This window comes from Manis pentadactyla, chromosome 12 (assembly GCF_030020395.1).
Source record: "Manis pentadactyla isolate mManPen7 chromosome 12, mManPen7.hap1, whole genome shotgun sequence".
NCBI lineage: Eukaryota > Metazoa > Chordata > Mammalia > Pholidota > Manidae > Manis > Manis pentadactyla.
The window spans coordinates 68,530,411-68,550,893 of record NC_080030.1 but is presented as its reverse complement, the minus strand read 5'-3'; the positions used below and the strand labels follow the sequence as shown (position 1 = coordinate 68,550,893).

Below are 20,483 nucleotides of genomic sequence, written 5' to 3'. Positions count from 1 at the left end.
CAAGTTCAGAACACTGTAAGATGGTGGTGTTAGTAAAGGGCTTTACTTTGAAAACTTATTGATATTCAAAGAAATAAGTACATCTTTTAAATGTTAGTATTTTAAGACATTTTTTTAAAGCCATTCACAGCTAAAGATGAAATGGTATTTTAGTACTGAAAACATGAATTTTCTTTCTTTATTCTTTAATATGAGAATAGCTGAAGCTTGGGATATAAATTGAAACAACCAAGCTGTTCCAAACATCCAGGAAAGTACAAAGGCTAGAAAATAGCAAGAACACACACACACTAGTATCAAACTTTCCTTAATACCATTTCTTAAGAAAATCTTGCTCTTAATGAAGAACATTAAAATTGTCAGTGAAATTGATTCTAAATAAAAAGGTAGTAGGTTAGAAACATCTTAAAATACCAATGAACAAAAATAAATTTAATGGTTTACCAGGACCAATGTAACTTGTTGTGAATAATACTGCATCTTATGAAAGCTCTTTACTACATTGGGTCAGTCTTTCAAAACATTTAGATGATATTTAAATATTTTTAGATATCTTCTATTTCTCTGTTTAAAATAGAAGCAGAATTACCTAAATGTGCAGCTGATGTCATCTTTGGACCATTTGGTGAATAGTAGATAAGTTGGGTAAACAGAACCAGAAGATCTATAAGGGATACAGAATCTTCAAAGAGGAAAAAAAAAAAGATTATTTTCTAGTGTACACTTACAACTTAAAAAAATGTAACTGAGCTTCCATCTTCCTATTCTGAGTTTGCAGAGATTGTGGTACAATCAGGGAGAAGTGGTATATTATCCAAGACAGAAGACTCCAGAAAAACAAATTACACAGAGAAAAAGATGGCAAGATAAGTGGTGCAGTAGGTGCTGTGTGAAGATTTTAACACTTATGCTGAACCAGTCACTTAATATAAACCTACCACAGGAAGGTCCATGAATCCAATCAGGCCTATTTGAATTTATTCAATTAGGAGCAATAAAATTCAGCTTAATGTGTTGGCACAGCTAACTTTATCTATATAGCACTGTAGAACAGAGGTCAGCACACTTTTTCTGCACAAGACAGTAAATATTTTAGGCTTTGTGTAGTTTGTCACAAATAATTCTGTTGTAGCACTAAAGTATCTATGGACAATATGCAAATGAATACCTGGCTATTTTCCAATAAGACTTTATGTACACTGAAACTTGAATTTTATATATTTCACATGTCACAAAATATTTAATTTTTTCCAATAATTCAAGAATATAAAAACTATTCTTAGCTCACAAGTCGTACAAATCAGTGTACCAGATTTGTTCCATGGGCTACCGTTTACCAACCCCTGGTATAAAATTTTATATAAACATATTCTGGTGGAAGCACATGTAAAACTTAAAGGTTAACAGAGACCTATGCTAATACAGTAGAAAAAAATCTCTCAAAACTGTTTTGAGATAACCTATGATTTTTGATAGGTTAAAATATAGATGTTAAAAGTCAATATAAAAGAGCTAAATTACAGATAATAGACATATAAGCTTCAGTTGAGTATCTGCTATAACATCACAAGTAAATATTAATCTTTCTATTTCTGTAAAGTTCAACAATACCCTATAAACTGGCAGCTCTTCTGAAAGTCAATTCTGAGTGCCGCTATGCCTAGCATGATACTACCACAAGAAATGCAAGAGAAGGGCATAAAACAGCTCCTCAAGGAGCGCACAGTACGAGGAGAAATGATTTAAGTGAAACAACTATGAAAACATTACAGAAAGTGTTCAAAATAAAGATACTCTATAACAGGATTAGCAAACTATAGTCATTGTGGCCCGATTTTAATCACGCTCACAAGCTAAGAATAGTTCTTTTATTTTTAAAGGTGTGTACAATGTGTCAGGGGTCCCCAAAGCCACACCCAGATTCAGTGATTCACTAGGAGAACTCACAAGATTCGGCACATAGTAGTACTCTCAGCTATGATTTATTACATAAGAGGTTATGAAACAAAAACAAAAACAAATCAGGCACAGGGTCAAGACCAGAACAAACTAGGTAAAAGAGACCAAACGTTTCTCCCAGTGGAGTCACACAGAATACATTTGATTCTTTCAGCAATGAGTTGTGACAACACATGTCAAATGTTTTCTACCAACGAAGCTTATTAGAGACTCAGTGTCCAGGTTTTTATTGGCAGTAGATCATGTAAACACTCTCTGCCAGGCACATACCAGGATTCCACACCTCCTAAAGGAAAGCAGATGTTCAGCATAAACCACATTGTGTGTATAGACAGTTTAGGCACAGCAAACCACTCTTATCAGTTCTGGGGATAGTGAGAAATCCAAGTTCCCAGATGCCAGCCACAGTCCAACCCTACAATCAGGCCTTTCAAAGGAAAGCAGTCTCAGGCCTGTTGTGATAACTCTTGTGCACACGTGACCATGTATACAAACACACAACACACATACAGAATGTGTAACAGAGACAGTATGTAGGCCACAAAACCCAAAATATTTACTACCTGGTACTTTACAGAAAAAAATTTTTCTGATCTCTACACTATATTCAGTATACACTTAAAGTTTTAAGGGAAGTAAGGAAGATAACAGCCTGTGCTAAAGTTTGATGGGGAAAAATTTTAAATGGGACTTGCAGTAATAATAACATGGAATGTATCAAATGGTACAGGGCCTTGTACTTTTTTAAAGCAGTATTCTCAAACTTCATTCCTGATCATTACAAAAATTCTGTGAGCTCCACATCACTGGTTTTTTTACAGATAAAGAACCTGAAACAATGGTTGAGTGAATGCCCAAAAGATCATAGTTTATACAAGAACCAGAACTTAAATGAGGTATTCTAGTTCTAAATCCAGATGTGGATTGTTCAGTATGTGTAGGAAACTGAAAAACAGAGAGAAATAAGGCTGGATGAACAGAAAAAACATAAATGTAGGGAAAATCACATATCAAAAAAGAAAAGGTAACACTTTAAAATGTACAAGCCATCAAGACTAGAAGTTATGTCACTAAGTACTCTAGAAGAGACCATGTGAAATCTCCAAATTTTTATAATCCATAGTATATAAATCTTACCATATTTGAACATACTCATTTCTCCTAACTACACTTACCTTTTCTATTCTTGAGCTTTATGGGAAAGAGTTTTCTGCCTTGTGTATAGATCAATAATCTTCCTAAAAGGCACAGTGAATGAATGAAATAAATATATTGCAATTCTTGTCCTGAGTAGTAGAACGTTTTCTGTTTGATCCCTTAAAAGAGAGGCAAACAATTAAATTTACTTTAATGCTATTACATTTTGTAGTACCTGTCTTTATTCCATTCTGAACATTAAGTAAGGTTGCAGTCTGTAATGGAGACACTGTTGATGTAAATAAATAAATTATTTTCCTATTTCCTATGGTTTTTTAACACTTAAATCTACGGTAAAAAGCATTCATAAAATTTAACAATCTCAGAAATGGGTAATATGCATACAACATTCATTCTAGAAGTGTAAGATTGTCAGTTATCTGTCATCAAGAGGGACCTCACAAGTAAGTTAAGGAAGGGAGGAAGTGAAAAACATTACTGTTAAATTCTACAAATAAAAATGAATACTACAAAAGATTATATTTATAACCATGTTAACAAATGAAATTAGAATCTTCTAATATATACCATTCATCCATATATTCAAGACCTACTGAGTATCTGTTTTATATGAGACCTTTAACTATTTGCTGGTATCCAAATGCAGTAAAAAAGATGAAACTGGGCTTCCAATTAAGAGTGTGGCAAACAGTCTGGTATGACCAGAGCATGACAAGGACAAGTGGGAGAGGCAAGAGGCCAGAGGCTAGCAGGGGCAGATCATGGAGGACTTAACTGTAGAAAGAATACTGGCTTTATTACAGAGACAACTGGAATATTAAAGGATTGTAAGTGAGAAAGTAATAATCAAATGTGCATGTGGAAAACAGCACAAAAGGTGGACAGAAGGATTGGTCAAGGCTTGAAATAAGACTTATAAAAAAAATCATTAACAAAAACATCAGCAAAAAGAATTGGAAAATAAAGAAAACTTTCAAGCTCCAACTCAAATATCTGTGTACACAGTGAATTTTTCTTCAAGTAATTCTAAACAGAGCCAAAATACCCCGATTTATTTAGAAAAAAAAGAAAGTGATCTCAGTCCCTGACATCTTAATATTTAAGTGCCCATGGAACATACAGATAGCATGCTAAGTATGAGTACATGGCTCTGGAATTCAGAAAAGAGGTGTGGACTTAAAATATTTCAGAATCACCCTACACATATAAATACATATTTGAAATCATGAAAATAAACGGGCTTCAAGAGTGAACAGGCAGACTGCGATGAGAAAAGAACAAAGGGCAAAACCTTGGTGAGTATGAACATAAATAAAGAAAAGAGCCTTTAAAGTTACTAAGAATTTGTTAGATGAGAATGAGGAAATCCAAGAAAGAATGGAACCCTGAAGAAGAGGGAAAGGATCAACAGAGGCACATGCTGTAAAATGAGGGCAAGAAAGAGGGGAAGCTGATAAGGGGAAGGTCATGGAGCAGTAGAAATAGAAGCCTCAGTACCACTGTTGAGGCTTGAAAAGTGAATAGGAGATAAAGAAAATGGGGCTTGGCTATATATAGGTTATTTAGAACCTTTTTCTCTGAAGGGAAGCAGACAGATAAGGGAACTGTTAACTTGCTCAGTTTTTTATATGAAAGATAAATAAATATGTTTAAATGGTGCAGGGAGACAATAAAAATGAAGCAACGTCCTGGTTTTAAAACAAAAACACAAACACCACCAGATGGGAACAGAATCAAGTACAAAGAGATCAATCTGGAATAGAAGGATACCATACCCCTTTATTGTAGCCCAGAGAAAGGGCACTGTCAAGTTATATCAAAAATGCTATCTGCTCAAGGGTAACATGGAAGACTGAACTGACCTAAATTTAGGAAGCAGCAGACAGGAAACTGGAAGAGAAAAGAGCGAGAACTTTTAAAGAAATGGCAAAAGAATGCAGTGAAGTACGCTGAGGCCTTTACTAGGAAAGAAAGCAAAGTCATGAAGGGCTGCTGGAGTGGTAAGGAAAACAAAAAACAAAAAAAACCCACTTAGGTATAACATTTTATTATCAAGAAATTAGAAAGACACATACATTTATAAATGAGAAGTTCATATAAACTTAAACATCTTTTTCCTTTTCTTCCTCTTGAAGAACAAATTCTGGCTTCTGCACTTTTTCCTCCACTACAGAACAACAGCTTTTGAACTCATTCAACTATTGGTCTTTGATCATTTTTCTCAAGTTTGATAAAGAATTTACCCAAGGGTAAAGAAAGTAAGATATCCTCATATTCTCAGAGTATTTATTATTTGCTTAGGGTAGCAACACAAAATAACCGAATGATAAAAAGATACCAAATTCACGTTGGTGATATAAACAAAAGAACAATAAAAAATTCAAATAGGCAGAGAAAGCTCCTTGAAAAATTTAGAATGAAATTTCTTTTACAACAAATAAGATATAAATTAGGAGATTATGACTACGGGAAGTAGGAGGAGAAATAACAAAGACGTATAGGCACTGATATTCAAGAAAATCTGACTGAAGAGAAGATGCTCTTTAATCAGTAGCTAGAGAAGAGACTGGATAAAGAGATAAGGGTCAGATTATGAAACAACCTAGGATATTTTAGCTCAGAGATGAGGTAAGCACAGAGGAATCACATGGTAGGGTGGTGTGTCCAATGATTTTACAGAAAAATTTGCCTCCCACTGAAATGCACAAGTAATAATTAAGTGACCAACATGATATACTAAAGACTGAGCAGTATATAACTGCAGTATAACAGACTAAGACATATATTCTAGTCTGAATTGAAGAACTGCATGTGGTAAAAAGCAGTATGGTGATACATTAATTTCAGATGTAGACTTGTTATTAAAAAATCATTATGGTATATTTTTTAAATTTGTGAAAATACTTTATATTGGCAAAAGTCATCTAACTTACCATGATACTAGCAATTATTTAAAAATTAGTTATTACTAAACAACCTTTATTACTAAAATGAACCATTTTTCAAAGTACATAACAGAGAAAACAGTACTTACCACAATGCTTTGAATGCTGCCAAATCTCATCAGCTTTCATGGTCTCACATAACTCAATGTACTGAACACACTGCTGCACTGCTGTGGTTACCTATTAAAATAATAACTTTTTAATTCTAGCAATTTATAATCTACAAGTCCAAGTATTGAAAGAAATTAGCCAAGGCTGGAAAAATAGGCAAGACAAATATTTACAATATTTAGAATAGCACCTTTTCAGGCCATTAAAGCTCAGTTTCCTCAATTATATTTTAACTATGGCATCATTCATTCTGGGAAACATTGAAAGTATTTGTGGATATATAAATATAGCTGTAATGTTGGTGGCAACAGACAAATATATACATGTACTTCAAATCTTACAGTGAAAAATGCAAAAATTGTGTGGCATGATTTTACTTTCTTGCCAATATCCTCAGTTCCCTTGCTTTAGAGTCTTCTCCTACCCAGCCAGCAAAATATGAAAGAGATCAAGCCTTCAATTCCATCTCAGATACCAGAATTGCTGAAAACTAATGAAGAAAACACTTGTAATTCAAACAATAGTTACAACAAAAAAATGACTCCAACTTCTCTTGTACCCAGCACTTCTTCTATGAATCTCTATTCTACCACCTCCCATTCTCCAGAAGGACAGACTTCAAAACTTCTCCCCTTTCCTCTGCACCCACCTACTTCCAGCAGATGCCCTTTAATTTTAATTCTCAAATAAAATAGAAGCCAGTGAGATAAGGACAGATAATTGTCAGATCTGATGATAAGGAAGTTGTTGGCAACCTTGAAAAGACAGTCCCAGGGCAGCTTAGGGAGTACCACGAGTCCATACTGAAAAGGAATAGGAACTGGAAAAATAAAGGCAGCTAGTACAATTTTCATTTTCATGAAGGTTGGTTGTGAAGAAAAAAAGAACAGCTGACATAAGATTCTTAGAGTCAAGACTGAATTCTTTTTCAGATTCAAAGGATATGATTATGTGAAGTGTTACTTTAGGAGCCAAGAGAAGAAGAGCTTGACTCTTCTTAGTACAAGAGAGAAAGAGGATAACTGAATGGAAAAAAGTATCCAAGAAGAAGGAGCAGCTAGAACCTAAGTGGAAAGAAGAATTAAGCTTTATGGGAAAGAAAGATGATTACAGACACAGCAAGTTCATAATTGCAGTGTCAAAGAACTGATGCATTTCCCAGTCTCATTTGTCCTATGGCCTCAGTTTTATGCAAAGAAGAGTTAACTTGGCAGGACTTCTATCCTTAGAAATGCATGCTTACAAGGTTAGATCCCGACTAGCATCCGGTAACTTGTATTTCAAGAGGGTTCCCACCATTCTGACATCATTGGTAAGAGAGACTCACTGTATCTAGACTGTTTGTATAAAAAATGTGGTTTATGGAAGAAAGGCAGAGGGGCGGAGCCAACATGGCGGCGTGAGTAGGACAGTGGGAATCTCCTCCCAAAAACATATATACTTTTGAAAATACAACAAACACAACTAGCCCTAAAAGAGAGACCAGAAGACGCAGGACAGTGGCCAGACTGCAGCTACACCAGCGAGAACCCAGCGACTGGTGAAAGGGGTAAGATACAAGCCCCAGCCCTGCGGGACCTGAGCGCCCATCCCCCCAGTTCCCGGCGGGAGAAGAATAGGCAGAGCGGGAGGGAGACGGAGCCCAGGACTGCCGAACACCCAGCCCCAGCCATCCGGGCCAGAGCGCAGACACAGTACGTGCCCAGGGGGCCCTGGATACTGGGGAAACAGGGAGTAAGACCTCTGAGCGGGTGCCGAAGCTGATGCCCCTGTGACAAAGAAAAGCGGGGGCTTTTTGAAAGTCTTAAAGGGACAGGGACTTAACAGCTTGACGGAAACAACCCAGGTCACAGTACAGCAGCTGGAAATTACAGAGAAATCCGGGTGCACTAACCCCCTGGGCAACAGCTCTGAGACCCCTCACGGAGGCAAACAGTCAAGCAGACCCCCATTCCATTACACCACCGGGCGCTGCGAAAGCAGAGAAGCAGCCTGAGACAAATTCCGCCCACAGAAAGGGAAATTTCTCCCTTCTGGCCAGGCAAGACACAAAGACCCAGTCTACACGCAATTACCCAACAGAAGCCACTAGGGGTCGCAGTTGTCCCAGTAAAGAAAGGCCAGTAGCAAGTGAAAATTTTGGCCCTCCCAGCTGACAGTCAATAGCACCTGTCAACATGAAAAGGCAAAAAAATATTATCCAGACAAGACTAACCCAGACAGCTTCGGCATCTGCTACATCTTCCCCTGAGAAGGAATCTGGGGAGATAGATTTAGCCAGTCTTCCTGAAAAAGAATTCAAAACAAAAGTCATAACCATGCTGATGGACTTGCAGAGAAATATGCAAGAACTAAGGAAGGAGAATTCAGAAATAAAACAGGCTCTGGAAGGACTTCAAAACAGAATGGACGAGATGCAAGAGACCATTAATGGACTAGAAAACAGAGAACAGGAACGCAGAGAAGCTGATGCAGAGAGAGATAAAAGGATCTCCAGGAATGAAAGAATTTTAAGAGAGCTGAGTGATCAAACGAAAAGGAACAATATAAGAATCATAGGTATTCCAGAAGAAGTAGAGAGAGAAGAGGGGATAGAAAATGTCTTTGAAGAAATAATTGCCGAAAATTTCCCCAAACTAGGGGAAGAAATGGCCTCTCAGACCACAGAGGTACACAGAACTCCCATGACAAGGGATCCAAGGAGGGCAACACCAAGACACATAATAATTAAAATGGCAAAGATCAAAGACAAGGACAAAGTATTACAGGCAGCCAGAGAGAAAAAAAAGGTTACCTACAAAGGAAAACCCATCAGGCTATCATCAGACTTCTCAACAGAAACCCTACAGGCCAGAAGAGAATGGCATGATATACTTAATGCAATGAAACAGAAGGGCCTCGAACCAAGACTACTGTATCAAGCACGAATATCATTTAAATATGAAGGAGGGATTAAACAATTCCCAGACAAGCAAAAGTTGAGGGAATTTGCCTCCCACAAACCACCTCTACAGGGCATCCTACAGGGACTGCTCTAGATGGGAGCACTCCTAAAAAGAGCACACAACAAAACAACCAACATATGAAGAAGGGAGGAGGAGGAATAAGAAGGGAGAGAAATAAAGAATCATCAGACTGTGTTTATAATAGCTCAACAAGCGAGTTAAGTTAGACAGTAAGATAGTAAAGAAGCTAACCCTGAACCTTTGGTAACCACAAACTTAAAGCCTGCAATGGCAATAAATTCATACCTTTCAATAATCACCCTAAATGTAAATGGACTGAATGCACCAATCAAAAGACACAGAGTAATAGAACGGATAAAAAAGCAAGATCCATCCATATGCTGCTTACAAGAGACTCACCTCAAACCCAAAGACGCGCACAGAATTAAAGTCAAGGGATGGAAAAAGATATTTCAAGCAAACAACAGAGAGAAGAAAGCAGGTGTTGCAATTCTGGTATCAGACAAAACAGACTTCAAAATAAAGAAAGTAACAAAAGACAAAGAAGGACATTACATAATGATAAAGGGCTCAGTCCATCAAGAGGATATAACCATTATAAATATATATGCACCCAATACAGGAGCACCAACATACCTGAAACAAATATTAATAGAACTAAAGGAGGAAATAGAATGCAATGCATTCATTATAGGAGAATTCAACACACCACTCACTCCAAAGGACAGATCCACCAGACAGAAAATAAGTAAGGACACAGAGGCACTGAACAACACATTAGAACAGATGGACCTAATAGACATCTACAGAACTCTACATCCAAAAGCAACAGGATACACATTCTTCTCAAGTGCACATGGAACATTATCCAGAATAGACCACATACTAGGACACAAAAAGAGGCTCAGTAAATTCCAAAAGATTGAAACCCTACCAACCAACTTTTCAGACCACAAAGGCATTAAACTAGAAATAAACTGTTCAAAGAAAGCAAAAAGGCTCACAAACACATGGAGGCTAAACAACACGCTCCTAAATAATCAATGGATCAATGACCAAATCAAAATGGAGATCCAGCAATATATGGAAACAAATGACAACAACAACACTAAGCCCCAACTTCTGTGGGACACAGCAAAAGCAGTCTTAAGAGGAAAGTATATAGCAATCCAAGCATATTTAAAAAAGGAAGAGCAATCCCAAATGAACGGTCTAATGTCACAACTATCGAAATTGGAAAAAGAAGAACAAATGAGGCCTAAGGTCAGCAGAAGGAGGGACATAATAAAGATCAGAGAAGAAATAAATAAAATTGAGAAGAATAAAACAATAGCAAAAATCAATGAAACCAAGAGCTGGTTCTTCGAGAAAATAAACAAAATAGATAAGCCTCTAGCCAGACTTATTAAGAGGAAAAGAGAGTCAACACAAATCAACAGTATCAGAAATGAGAAAGGAAAAATCACGACGGACCCCGCAGAAATACAAAGAATTATTAGAGACTACTATGAAAACCTATATGCTAACAAGCTGGGAAACCTAGGAGAAATGGACAACTTCCTAGAAAAATACAACCTTCCAAGACTGACCCAAAAAGAAACAGAAAATCTAAACAGACCAATTACCAGCAAAGAAATTGAAGAGGTAATCAAAAAACTACCAAAGAACAAAACCCCCGGGCCAGATGGATTTACCTCAGAATTTTATCAGACATACAGAGAAGACATAATACCCATTCTCCTTAAAGTTTTCCAAGAAATAGAAGAGGAGGGGATACTCCCAAACTCATTCTATGAAGCTAACATCACCCTAATACCAAAACCAGGCAAAGACACCACCAAAAAAGAAAACTACAGACCAATATCCCTGATGAACGTAGACGCAAAAATACTCAACAAAACTTTAGCAAACCGAATTCAAAAATACATCAAAACCATCGTACACCATGACCAAGTGGGATTCATCCCAGGGATGCAAGGATGGCACAACATTCGAAAGTCCATCAATATCATCCACCACATCAACAAAAAGAAAGACAAAAACCACATGATCATCTCCATAGATGCTGAAAAAGCATTTGACAAAGTTCAACATCCATTCATGATAAAAACTCTCAGCAAAATGGGAATACAGGGCAAGTACCTCAACATAATAAAGGCCATCTATGAAAAACCCACAGCCAACATTATATTGAATAGCGAGAAGCTGAAAGCATTTCCGCTGAGATCGGGAACTAGACAGGGATGCCCACTCTCCCCACTGTTATTTAACATAGTACTGGAGGTCCTAGCCACGGCAATCAGACAAAACAAAAAAATACAAGGAATCCAGATTGGCAAAGAAGAAGTCAAACTGTCACTATTTGCAGATGACATGATACTGTACATAAAAAACCCTAAAGACTCCACCCCAAAACTACTAGAACTGATATCAGAATACAGCAAAGTTGCAGGATACAAAATCAACACACAGAAATCTGTGGCTTTCCTATATACCAACAATGAACCAACAGAAAGAGAAATCAGGAAAACAACTCCATTCACAATTGCATCAAAAAAAATAAATTACCTAGGAATAAACCTAACCAAAGAAGTGTAAGACTTATATTCTGAAAACTACAAGTCACTCTTAAAAGAAATTAAAGGGGACACTAACAGATGGAAACGCATCCCATGCTCATGGCTAGGAAGAATTAATATCGTCAAAATGGCCATCCTGCCCAAGGCAATATACAGATTTGATTCAATCCCTATGAAACTACCAGCAACATTCTTCAATGAACTGGAACAAATAATTCAAAAATTCATATGGAACCACCAAAGACCCCGAATAGCCAAAGCAATCCTGAGAAAGAAGAATAAAGTAGGGGGGATCTCAATCCCCAACTTCAAGCTCTATTATAAAGCCATAGTTATCAAGACAATTTGGTACTGGCACAAGAACAGAGCCACAGACCAATGGAACAGACTAGAGAATCCAGACATTAACCCAGACATATGTGGCCAATTAATATTTGATAAAAGAGCCATGGACATACAATGGCGAAATGACAGTCTCTTCAACAGATGGTGCAGGCAAAACTGGACAGCTACATGTAGGAGAATGAAACTGGACCATTGTCTAACCCCATATACAAAAGTAAACTCAAAATGGATCAAAGACCTGAATGTAAGTCATGAAACCATTAAACTCTTGGAAGAAAACATAGGCATGAACCTCTTAGACATAAACATGAGTGACCTCTTCTTGAACATATCTCCCCGGGCAAGGAAAACAACAGCAAAAATGAACAAGTGGGACTATATTAAGCTGAAAATATTCTGTACAGCAAAAGACACCATCAATAGAACAAAAAGGAACCCTACAGTATGGGAGAATATCTTTGAAAATGACACATCCGATAAAGGCTTGACGTCCAGAATATATAAAGAGCTCACACGCCTCAACAAACAAAAAACAAATAACCCAATTAAAAAATGGGCAAAGGAACTGAACAGACGGTTCTCCAAAAAAGAAATACAGATGGCCAACAGACACATGAAAAGATGCTCCACATCGCTAATTATCAGAGAAATGCAAATTAAAACTACAATGAGGTATCACCTCACACCAGTAAGGATGGCTGCCATCCAAAAGACAAACAACAACAAATGTTGGCGAGGCTGTGGAGAAAGGGGAACCCTCCTACACTGCTGGTGGGAATGTAAACTTGTTCAACCATTGTGGAAAGCAGTATGGAGGTACATCAAAATGCTCAAAACAGACCTACCATTTGACCCAGGAATTGCACTCCTAGGAATTTACCCTAAGAATGCAGCAATCAAGTATGAGAAAGACCAGTGTACCCCTATGTTTATCGCAGCACTATTTACAATAGCCAAGAATTGGAAGCAACCTAAATGTCCATCGATAGATGAATGGATAAAGAAGATGTGGTACATATACACAATGGAATACTACTCAGCCATAAGAAAAGGGCAAATCCAACCATTTGCAGCAACATGGATGGAGCTGGAGGGTATTTTGCTCAGTGAAACAAGCCAAGCAGAGAAAGAGAAATACCAAATGATTTCACTCATCTGTGGAATATAAGAACAAAGGAAAAACTGAAGGAACAAAACAGCAGCAGAATCACAGAACTCAAGAATGGACTAACAGGTACCAAAGGGAAAGGGACTGGGGAGGATGGGTGGGTAGGGAGGGATAAGGGGGGGCAGAAAAAGAGGGGTATTAAGATTAGCATCCATAGCGGGGTGGGAGAAAGGGGAGGGCTGTACAACACAGAGAAGACAAGTAGTGATTCTACAACAGGTTGCTACACTGATGGACAGTGACTGTAAAGGAGTATATAGGGGGGACCTGGTATAGGGGAGAGCCTAGTAAACAAAGTATTCGTCATGTAAGTGTAGATTAATGATTAAAAAAAAAAAAATGCAGTTCCTATGTGGTGACCTCTAATGAGTTCTACACAATGATATAAAGGACATATAAAAGTGTAGGCAAAGGGTCTGTTTGTGTTTATACAGAGGATCAAAGCCTAATTTGGCTACCCCGAAAATGAACTAAGATACGATATGAAAAAGAACTTCCAACATCAGCACTCTCGGGAAGACTCATGACAGAAGATGATCAGGAAAAAAAAAAAAAAAAACTTCAACAAAGATCCACGCACTGTCGCAGGTGTAGATGCACTCATCCCACCAGTTCCTGGACCTGCCATGGGAAAGATGAAGGAGATATCTAAGCTGGCCTGTGCATACAGTAAAACAACAAACTTGACTGGATCTATATTGTTGGAAGTCAACCAAGAATTAGGAGAAGTGCAAATTGTAGCACTCCAAAATCTTACAACCACAGACTATTTATCGTTAAAAGAACATATGGGATATGAACAGTCCCCAGGAATGGGGTGTTCTAGTTTATCTGAATTCTCTCAGACTGTTTAAGTTCAGTCGGACAATATCCACCATATCATAGATAAGTTTTCACAAATGCCTAAGGTGCCTAACTGGTTTTCTTGGTTTCACTGGAGATGGCTGGTAATTACAGGTATGCTTTGGTTAGGTAACTATATTCCTATTATGTTAATGTGTGTGCACAATTTATTTAGTCGTTTAAAACCTATCCATGCTGAAGTTACTCTACAAGAAGATATGTCAAAGAAATAATCAATCTTCCCAGGTTTTCTTCTGCCTGCTACTTCTATAGCTTTTCTTCTTCCTACCTAATCACAACCTTTAAATAGAACTCGTGCCACATGTCGAATTTACCGAGTATCATAATTCTTCCAAGTGGTAAAGACACCTCAAGACAAATGCTGGGCATAGAAGACACAGGGCATAAATATGCAAAGAAGTAAAAAGCTAACCTTTTCAAACAATAAGGCTTCTCTCTCACTTACCAACTTAACATTTCCCTGTATGGCCCCGGAAGATGACTGGTTAGCCAGAGACGGGTAAGATTCCTCAAGGGAGGAACAACCTAAGACAGGCACAGTCGCAGGGGGCCATCTGGTGAGAAAATGGGGAGCAGCAGAGGTGAGGCTTAGAACCTCCCCCCTCATGTTCTGAGAGAAATCTTTGGCATACATGGATGTTTATTGCCCTTGTCTAGCTCGGATTAACACATAGTCTACAGGCACACACCTGATCATCTACATTTGCTCTCTTACAACACTAAACTCTGTTTTCTACCTTTATCTTGTATCTACCTACCACTTCAGCATTTTATTAAAAATAATAATAATAGAGAAATGTGGTATCCACATATAAATCAAGTTTAAAAATCAAATGAATATTCATATTTGAACTGACTGCTTATAGTTCATAATGCATGAGCAAAACCAAAAGTTTCTGTGATGACTGCCCTTGCACTGTTCACCATGTAACTTATTCACTATGTAAGAATTTGTACTCCATGTAAGAATTTGTTCGATATGCATCAGAAGATTGGAGACTGACGAAAATTAGGCTTGGGGTGGATTAATGATTGTGCATTGAGTATTGACCCCCCCTATACAGAAATTTATTGTGGTTAACAACTATTTGATCAATAAATATGAGAGATGCCCTCACAAAAAATATATATATATATATATATAAACACACTTCCAATTGTAAAATAAATAAGTAACCGGGATGTAATGTATAGCATAAGGAATATAGTCAAAATATTGTAACAACTTGGTATGGTGATACCTGGTACCTAGAATTATCATGTATATAAATGTTGAATCACTGTGTTGTACACCTGAAACTAATGTAATGCAATGCTGTTGTCAACTACCTTTCAATAAAAAAAAAAAAAAAAAAAAATGTGGTTTATGTTGAATACCTGCTTTCCTTCTGGGAGTCTGGAATCCTGGTATATTTTAGGCAAGGGGGTGTTTATGTGATAAATCCCCCAATTAAAATAAAATTGGGCAGAGTGTTTGCTGAGTTGTCACAATTTGATGCTGAGGAATTAAGTGGAGTCATGTTGTCTTCACTAGGAAAAAGACTTCTTGGAGGCTTATGCTTAGTATCATCCAAGGTCCACCCAATGGACCTTTGCTTTGTATCCTTTTTTGTTTATAAATCACAGCTGAGAATATGACTACACACTGAGTCTATGAGTCTTCCCAGCAATAATCAAATCTGGATGTGGTCTTGGGGGCCTCTTCCCATATCTGTATGTCTTCTCTAAATCAAATTTCAGAGATCTAGATCAATAACATGAAATTGCCTCCTGAAAATCTGGATCCCAAACTCAATATGAACAAATCTACCAAATCTGAAGTCATTACCTTTCCCAACTTTCGTTCAACTATGTTACTCATTTGAGTGACTAATGTCATTCATTGAGAAGTCAGTCTTTACCCACTCCCATTCAAAAAGCCAAGTCCTGTAAATCCTATATTCTAAATATGGTACTCTGGAGGAGTCCATCTATTTATCCCAATTCACAGTCACAGCCTTATATTCATGTTTCACCATCTTTTGCTTGGGTTACCACAAAAAATTTGAATCTTTCTGCTTCAACATTTCTCCCTATCTCCACTTGATATAGGGACCATGGGTGTAGTCAGAGTAGGGTGAGGGCCTCTGGAAAAAGCAAGGCAGGATATTTACAGTCAAAGCAATGTGGTAAAGAAGTCCCTACTGAAACTCTGTGTTAAGCATTATGCAAAGCCAAGGTCACACTAATTCTCTAGTGTAAAGATACCAGACTAGGAATATAGACATCTTCAGTGAGATCAGTTAAAGATCAAAAATCCAGGAGCAACTTGGCCTGGAATGTTTGAGTGTTCTGCAGATAAAGAAGGGTATGTCAACATAACGAGAGCCTTCTCTGTAAACAGCCCTAGCAAACAGACAACAACCCAGCCAACCTTAGGGGCAGGGTATGTGGTACAAGTCCACACCCTAAGCCCTCAGTTTCCCAAAATCCTCAACTGCCTATAAATCCCCTAGACAACACATCACCCTGGGCTCTCTTGTCCCCTCTTGGCATGAGCCAGGAGCTCTTTCCTCTCACTTTATTTCTAAATAAAAGCCTCTCCCTGGCCCTCCTACCTTGGGTGTTTGCTAAGTTCATTCTTTGACTCTGCAAACAAGAACCCCAGCATCCACACTTAGCACCTTCAACCCATTTTCCAAGTTTCCCAAAGCCCTAATATGATGTTCCTTCAGTACTTAAAAACCTGTAATAGTGGCTCACCACACCTCCAGAATAAAGACAAATCTCCTAAATCTGATATAATATTACTCACAAAAACTCTTTATGATCTTATATTAGTTTTAGTCCTCTTATCCTCCAGATGCCCCTCCTACCCAGCCACACATACAAATGCATGAACACACAGAAATACATCTACCTGTGTTAAAAATAAAAGTCACCAAAAGCCAATTCAACATGAGACCAGTCAAATGACCAATTCACCAAAAACAAATTCACTGAAAATCCTAATCTACCTAAGGAAGCAACTGAAGTGCCCAGCAACAGATGAATGGATAAAGATGTGCTGCACACATATAATGGAATGTCATTCAGGCATTAAAAAAAAAATAAATCTTGCCATTTGCAAAAACATGAATGGACCTAAAGTGTATTATGTTGAGTGAAATAAGCCAGGCAGAGAAAGACAAATATCATGATTTCACTTAAACAAAATAAAATCTCAATCAACACATGGCAGTTATATTTGAAACACATTTTCAAACCAAACTGACATGTACAACAAAACTCAACATTTTTGTCTGCAAAAATAGGATGATTTCCTTTAAATAGGTCTATCTTTATGGGATTATGCCCTGCCCCATGCATGAATAAAACTGAGGTCAACTGATACAAACTCAATTTAAAGCATCTAAAAACTCTTCAAAAAAACATCATCTACTTGATATCAGCTTTCAGCAAACTGATTTGTCAGGAAATTTCCTTCATACTAATTCACCTTTTTCTTAGTAATCTATGTCCAATCATATAAAACATATGCCATTTCCAAATGTGCCATGTGTATTCCAATCCCTAAATGTTTACACTATTTCAGTATCCTGAAATATTTTCCTGCCACTACTTTTATACACTCCCTTTCTCTTTTCCAGGATAACACCTATTAAGAAATTCCTCACAATCTTCAGAAAAGAGTAACTGTCCTATAGATAATAAACATCAAACCCAGATTTAAATCAACTTAATACATTGATGACAAATCTATGAAACTAGGAGAACAAGTTTAAAACCTTAAAAATCAATAGAGATAAACAGATGTCAACAAATATGCTTCTGAGAGCCCAATGAATTATGTTATCCCCTTGCTTCTGAAAAAAAAAAAAAGGAATAAAAAATAAAAGTCATCCCACAACAGACACACTCCAGGAAAATTATTTGTAAAAGCAGCAGTCTCACCTAAGTTACCATTCTTCTAGTTGGTATGAACTCTCACCTCTGAAAGCCTATTAGTCTTTGAGTAACAAGCTTTCACTAAAACTCTATTAGATTAACAATCTGTTTTGCCTGACTGAAATAATAATAAACTCAGCTTTATGCATTTTTTCACATATTGAACAGTGGTCTTAATTCTTAAGCTCAATTCTGGAGCTTCCATGAAGATTACCTTAAAGGGGCTCTTATTTGGTAGCATTCCATGGGATCCTCAAAGAAGAATGTTCACTTAGCCACCTTAAGTTCCAAATACTGACAGTCCTTCAGTTATGCCATCATGTAAATATGTCTCAACAATGATGTAAGCTCTAATTTGCTTCATCTGAGCTCTCACTGCTAAATTCATTATCCTAAAATTTGAAATGAAATTGGTCTTTATGCAAAGAAGCCCTTTCTTTTGGAGGGGACCTATTTTGCAAATATTCTGGTTTGTTTTGCTTTTGTTGTTTATTTGTACATTTAGCTCCTATTTTGCTGTGGTTTATCTTGCATCTAATGAATATATAAAGGAGTTGTTCCATAGGGACTAGAAGGAAGTATAATCCCAAGAGGTCTCTAATTCAGTCATCTACTTAATATATAAAGGAGATGTTCCATAGGCAACAGAAGGAAGCATAGTGAAAGAAGTATCTAATTCAGTCAATCCAATCCAAACCATCTGAGATTACTGGCTACCAGCAACAAATTCATGCAAAGACAAATAATCAAACTGCTTGGGACTCCTACAAAAATGTCATGAAGACACTACTCTGTGACTTGTTAATTCATGAAAGAGGGGAGTTAATGACTGTCGTATCACTATTGCCCCTTCCTAGTTTCTGCGAGGTCAGAGCCCGAGACATCATTCATAAGCATACACTTTTGCCCAGAAGGATACTGATCTGTTTCATGTTTGTCATGAGTTTGTCTACGCTGCAGCCTCCTGTTCATAGAACTCCTGCTTCCTAGATGAACTTACTCTTATAATTCTAATTCTTATACATACCTTGGTAAACACCACCACCAACAAAAAGTGACTTAGAATAACAACTGCCATTATAGGGAACTTTTGACATGACAAAATAAATACTTAAGTTCTAAGTTAGGAGACAAAAAAAGGCAAAGAATACCAACTTCCTTGAGAACTTAAAACACTATCTAGAAGATAATTTTACTCATACTATTTTATAGTTCACATGCATTCAAACCTTCAGAAACCCCTCCTCCTTGCACCCATTTCTACTCAGATTTATCTTGACCAACCACTTACACCCACTTCTGTTCCTTCAACTCCTCTCCTCACTTCTTAAATGTGCTTCCTTTTGAGAAAAGATAACAATTGCAAGATAAGGTATAGGTCTCAGGAGTAGAATAATCACATTATATAATATCCATTTTTAAATTGAAAAAAGCAAATCTATAGTAAGGAAATTTAAGCACTAGTCAAGAGAGTCAAATTTGAGGGCATAAAGAATCATTTTCCTAAATCTCAGGAAGCTATAGAAATTTGCTTTAAAATTCAGGATTTTATTTGATGCTTGTTTTCCTGCACTACCAAATGGATACAAGCTATTTCACTTAATTGCTAACCCCAAAGACACGGTGGGGAAAGGGCTATAGAACAGTAGAGTAGGAAAAACCTAGAGAAAATTAAAATAACCTAGCTGTCAATATTTTTTTTAAATGAGTCTGAGAGCAAGAAAACTAGGAAATTCACTATATAAAGCCATTTCAGAAGCCATTCCTTTATGGGTAGATTGGACAAAGATTCAAGTTATTAAAAATAAAAGATTACATATTTATGCTGATAGCCAAAATGCTTTTCAACTACTTCATGACTTTACAATGTTATGGAAATAAAGCTCTCTACTTCCTGTTTAAAAAAATTAACAGCAAATACATAATTTGTTGCCCAAGGCTGCTTATTGAAAATGTAATAAATATCATTAGGATTGTACAAATAGAGTGGCCACTAACCACATATTAGTTTTAAATTAAAAATTAAAATTAAAGGGAATTAAAAATTCAGTTTCTCACATTTCAGGTCTTCAGTAGACACACATAGCTAGCTAGTGGCTACCCTATTGGACAATGCAGACATTCCACTGCTACAGAAAATATTATCAGACCATACTGATGAGAAGCTGGCACAAATGCTTTAGCAGATCACTGAGCTAAATATACTGTTATGACCAAAGTCCTGATGTAAGTATCTCTTACATAACAAAAGACAAATATACGTAGTTCAAAGTTTCCACTGTTGATACACAAAATCTCATCCTCAACTCTGAAAAGAAAAAAAGAACAAATAGATCTTATATCAATTTTTCCCAATGTTTTTTTTTCAAAAGTTGGGCTAAATTTACTTTATAAATAATATATATTATAAATAATATTTTCAAATTTAGGAAAACTTTTTAGGAGAAAATGAGATTTAAGT

The 20,483-nt window shown here is 36.9% G+C and overlaps 1 protein-coding gene across 3 annotated transcripts in view; it reads right to left on the bottom strand.

Moving 5' to 3' along the window:
• The window catches only part of TBC1D32 (TBC1 domain family member 32), a 199,884-nt gene that overhangs the window by 118,359 nt on the left and 61,042 nt on the right, over positions 1-20,483 (bottom strand). For 2 of the 3 annotated variants that reach the window (XM_057489307.1, XM_057489309.1), the window contains exons 12-14: positions 6,152-6,242; positions 3,135-3,275; positions 590-682 (exon numbers count right to left, since the gene is read on the bottom strand). In XM_057489307.1, coding sequence (XP_057345290.1) covers positions 590-682; positions 3,135-3,275; positions 6,152-6,242 — 325 coding nt within the window. The remainder of the gene's footprint in view (positions 1-589; positions 683-3,134; positions 3,276-6,151; positions 6,243-20,483) is intronic. The other variant, XM_057489308.1, reaches the window with a different exon arrangement.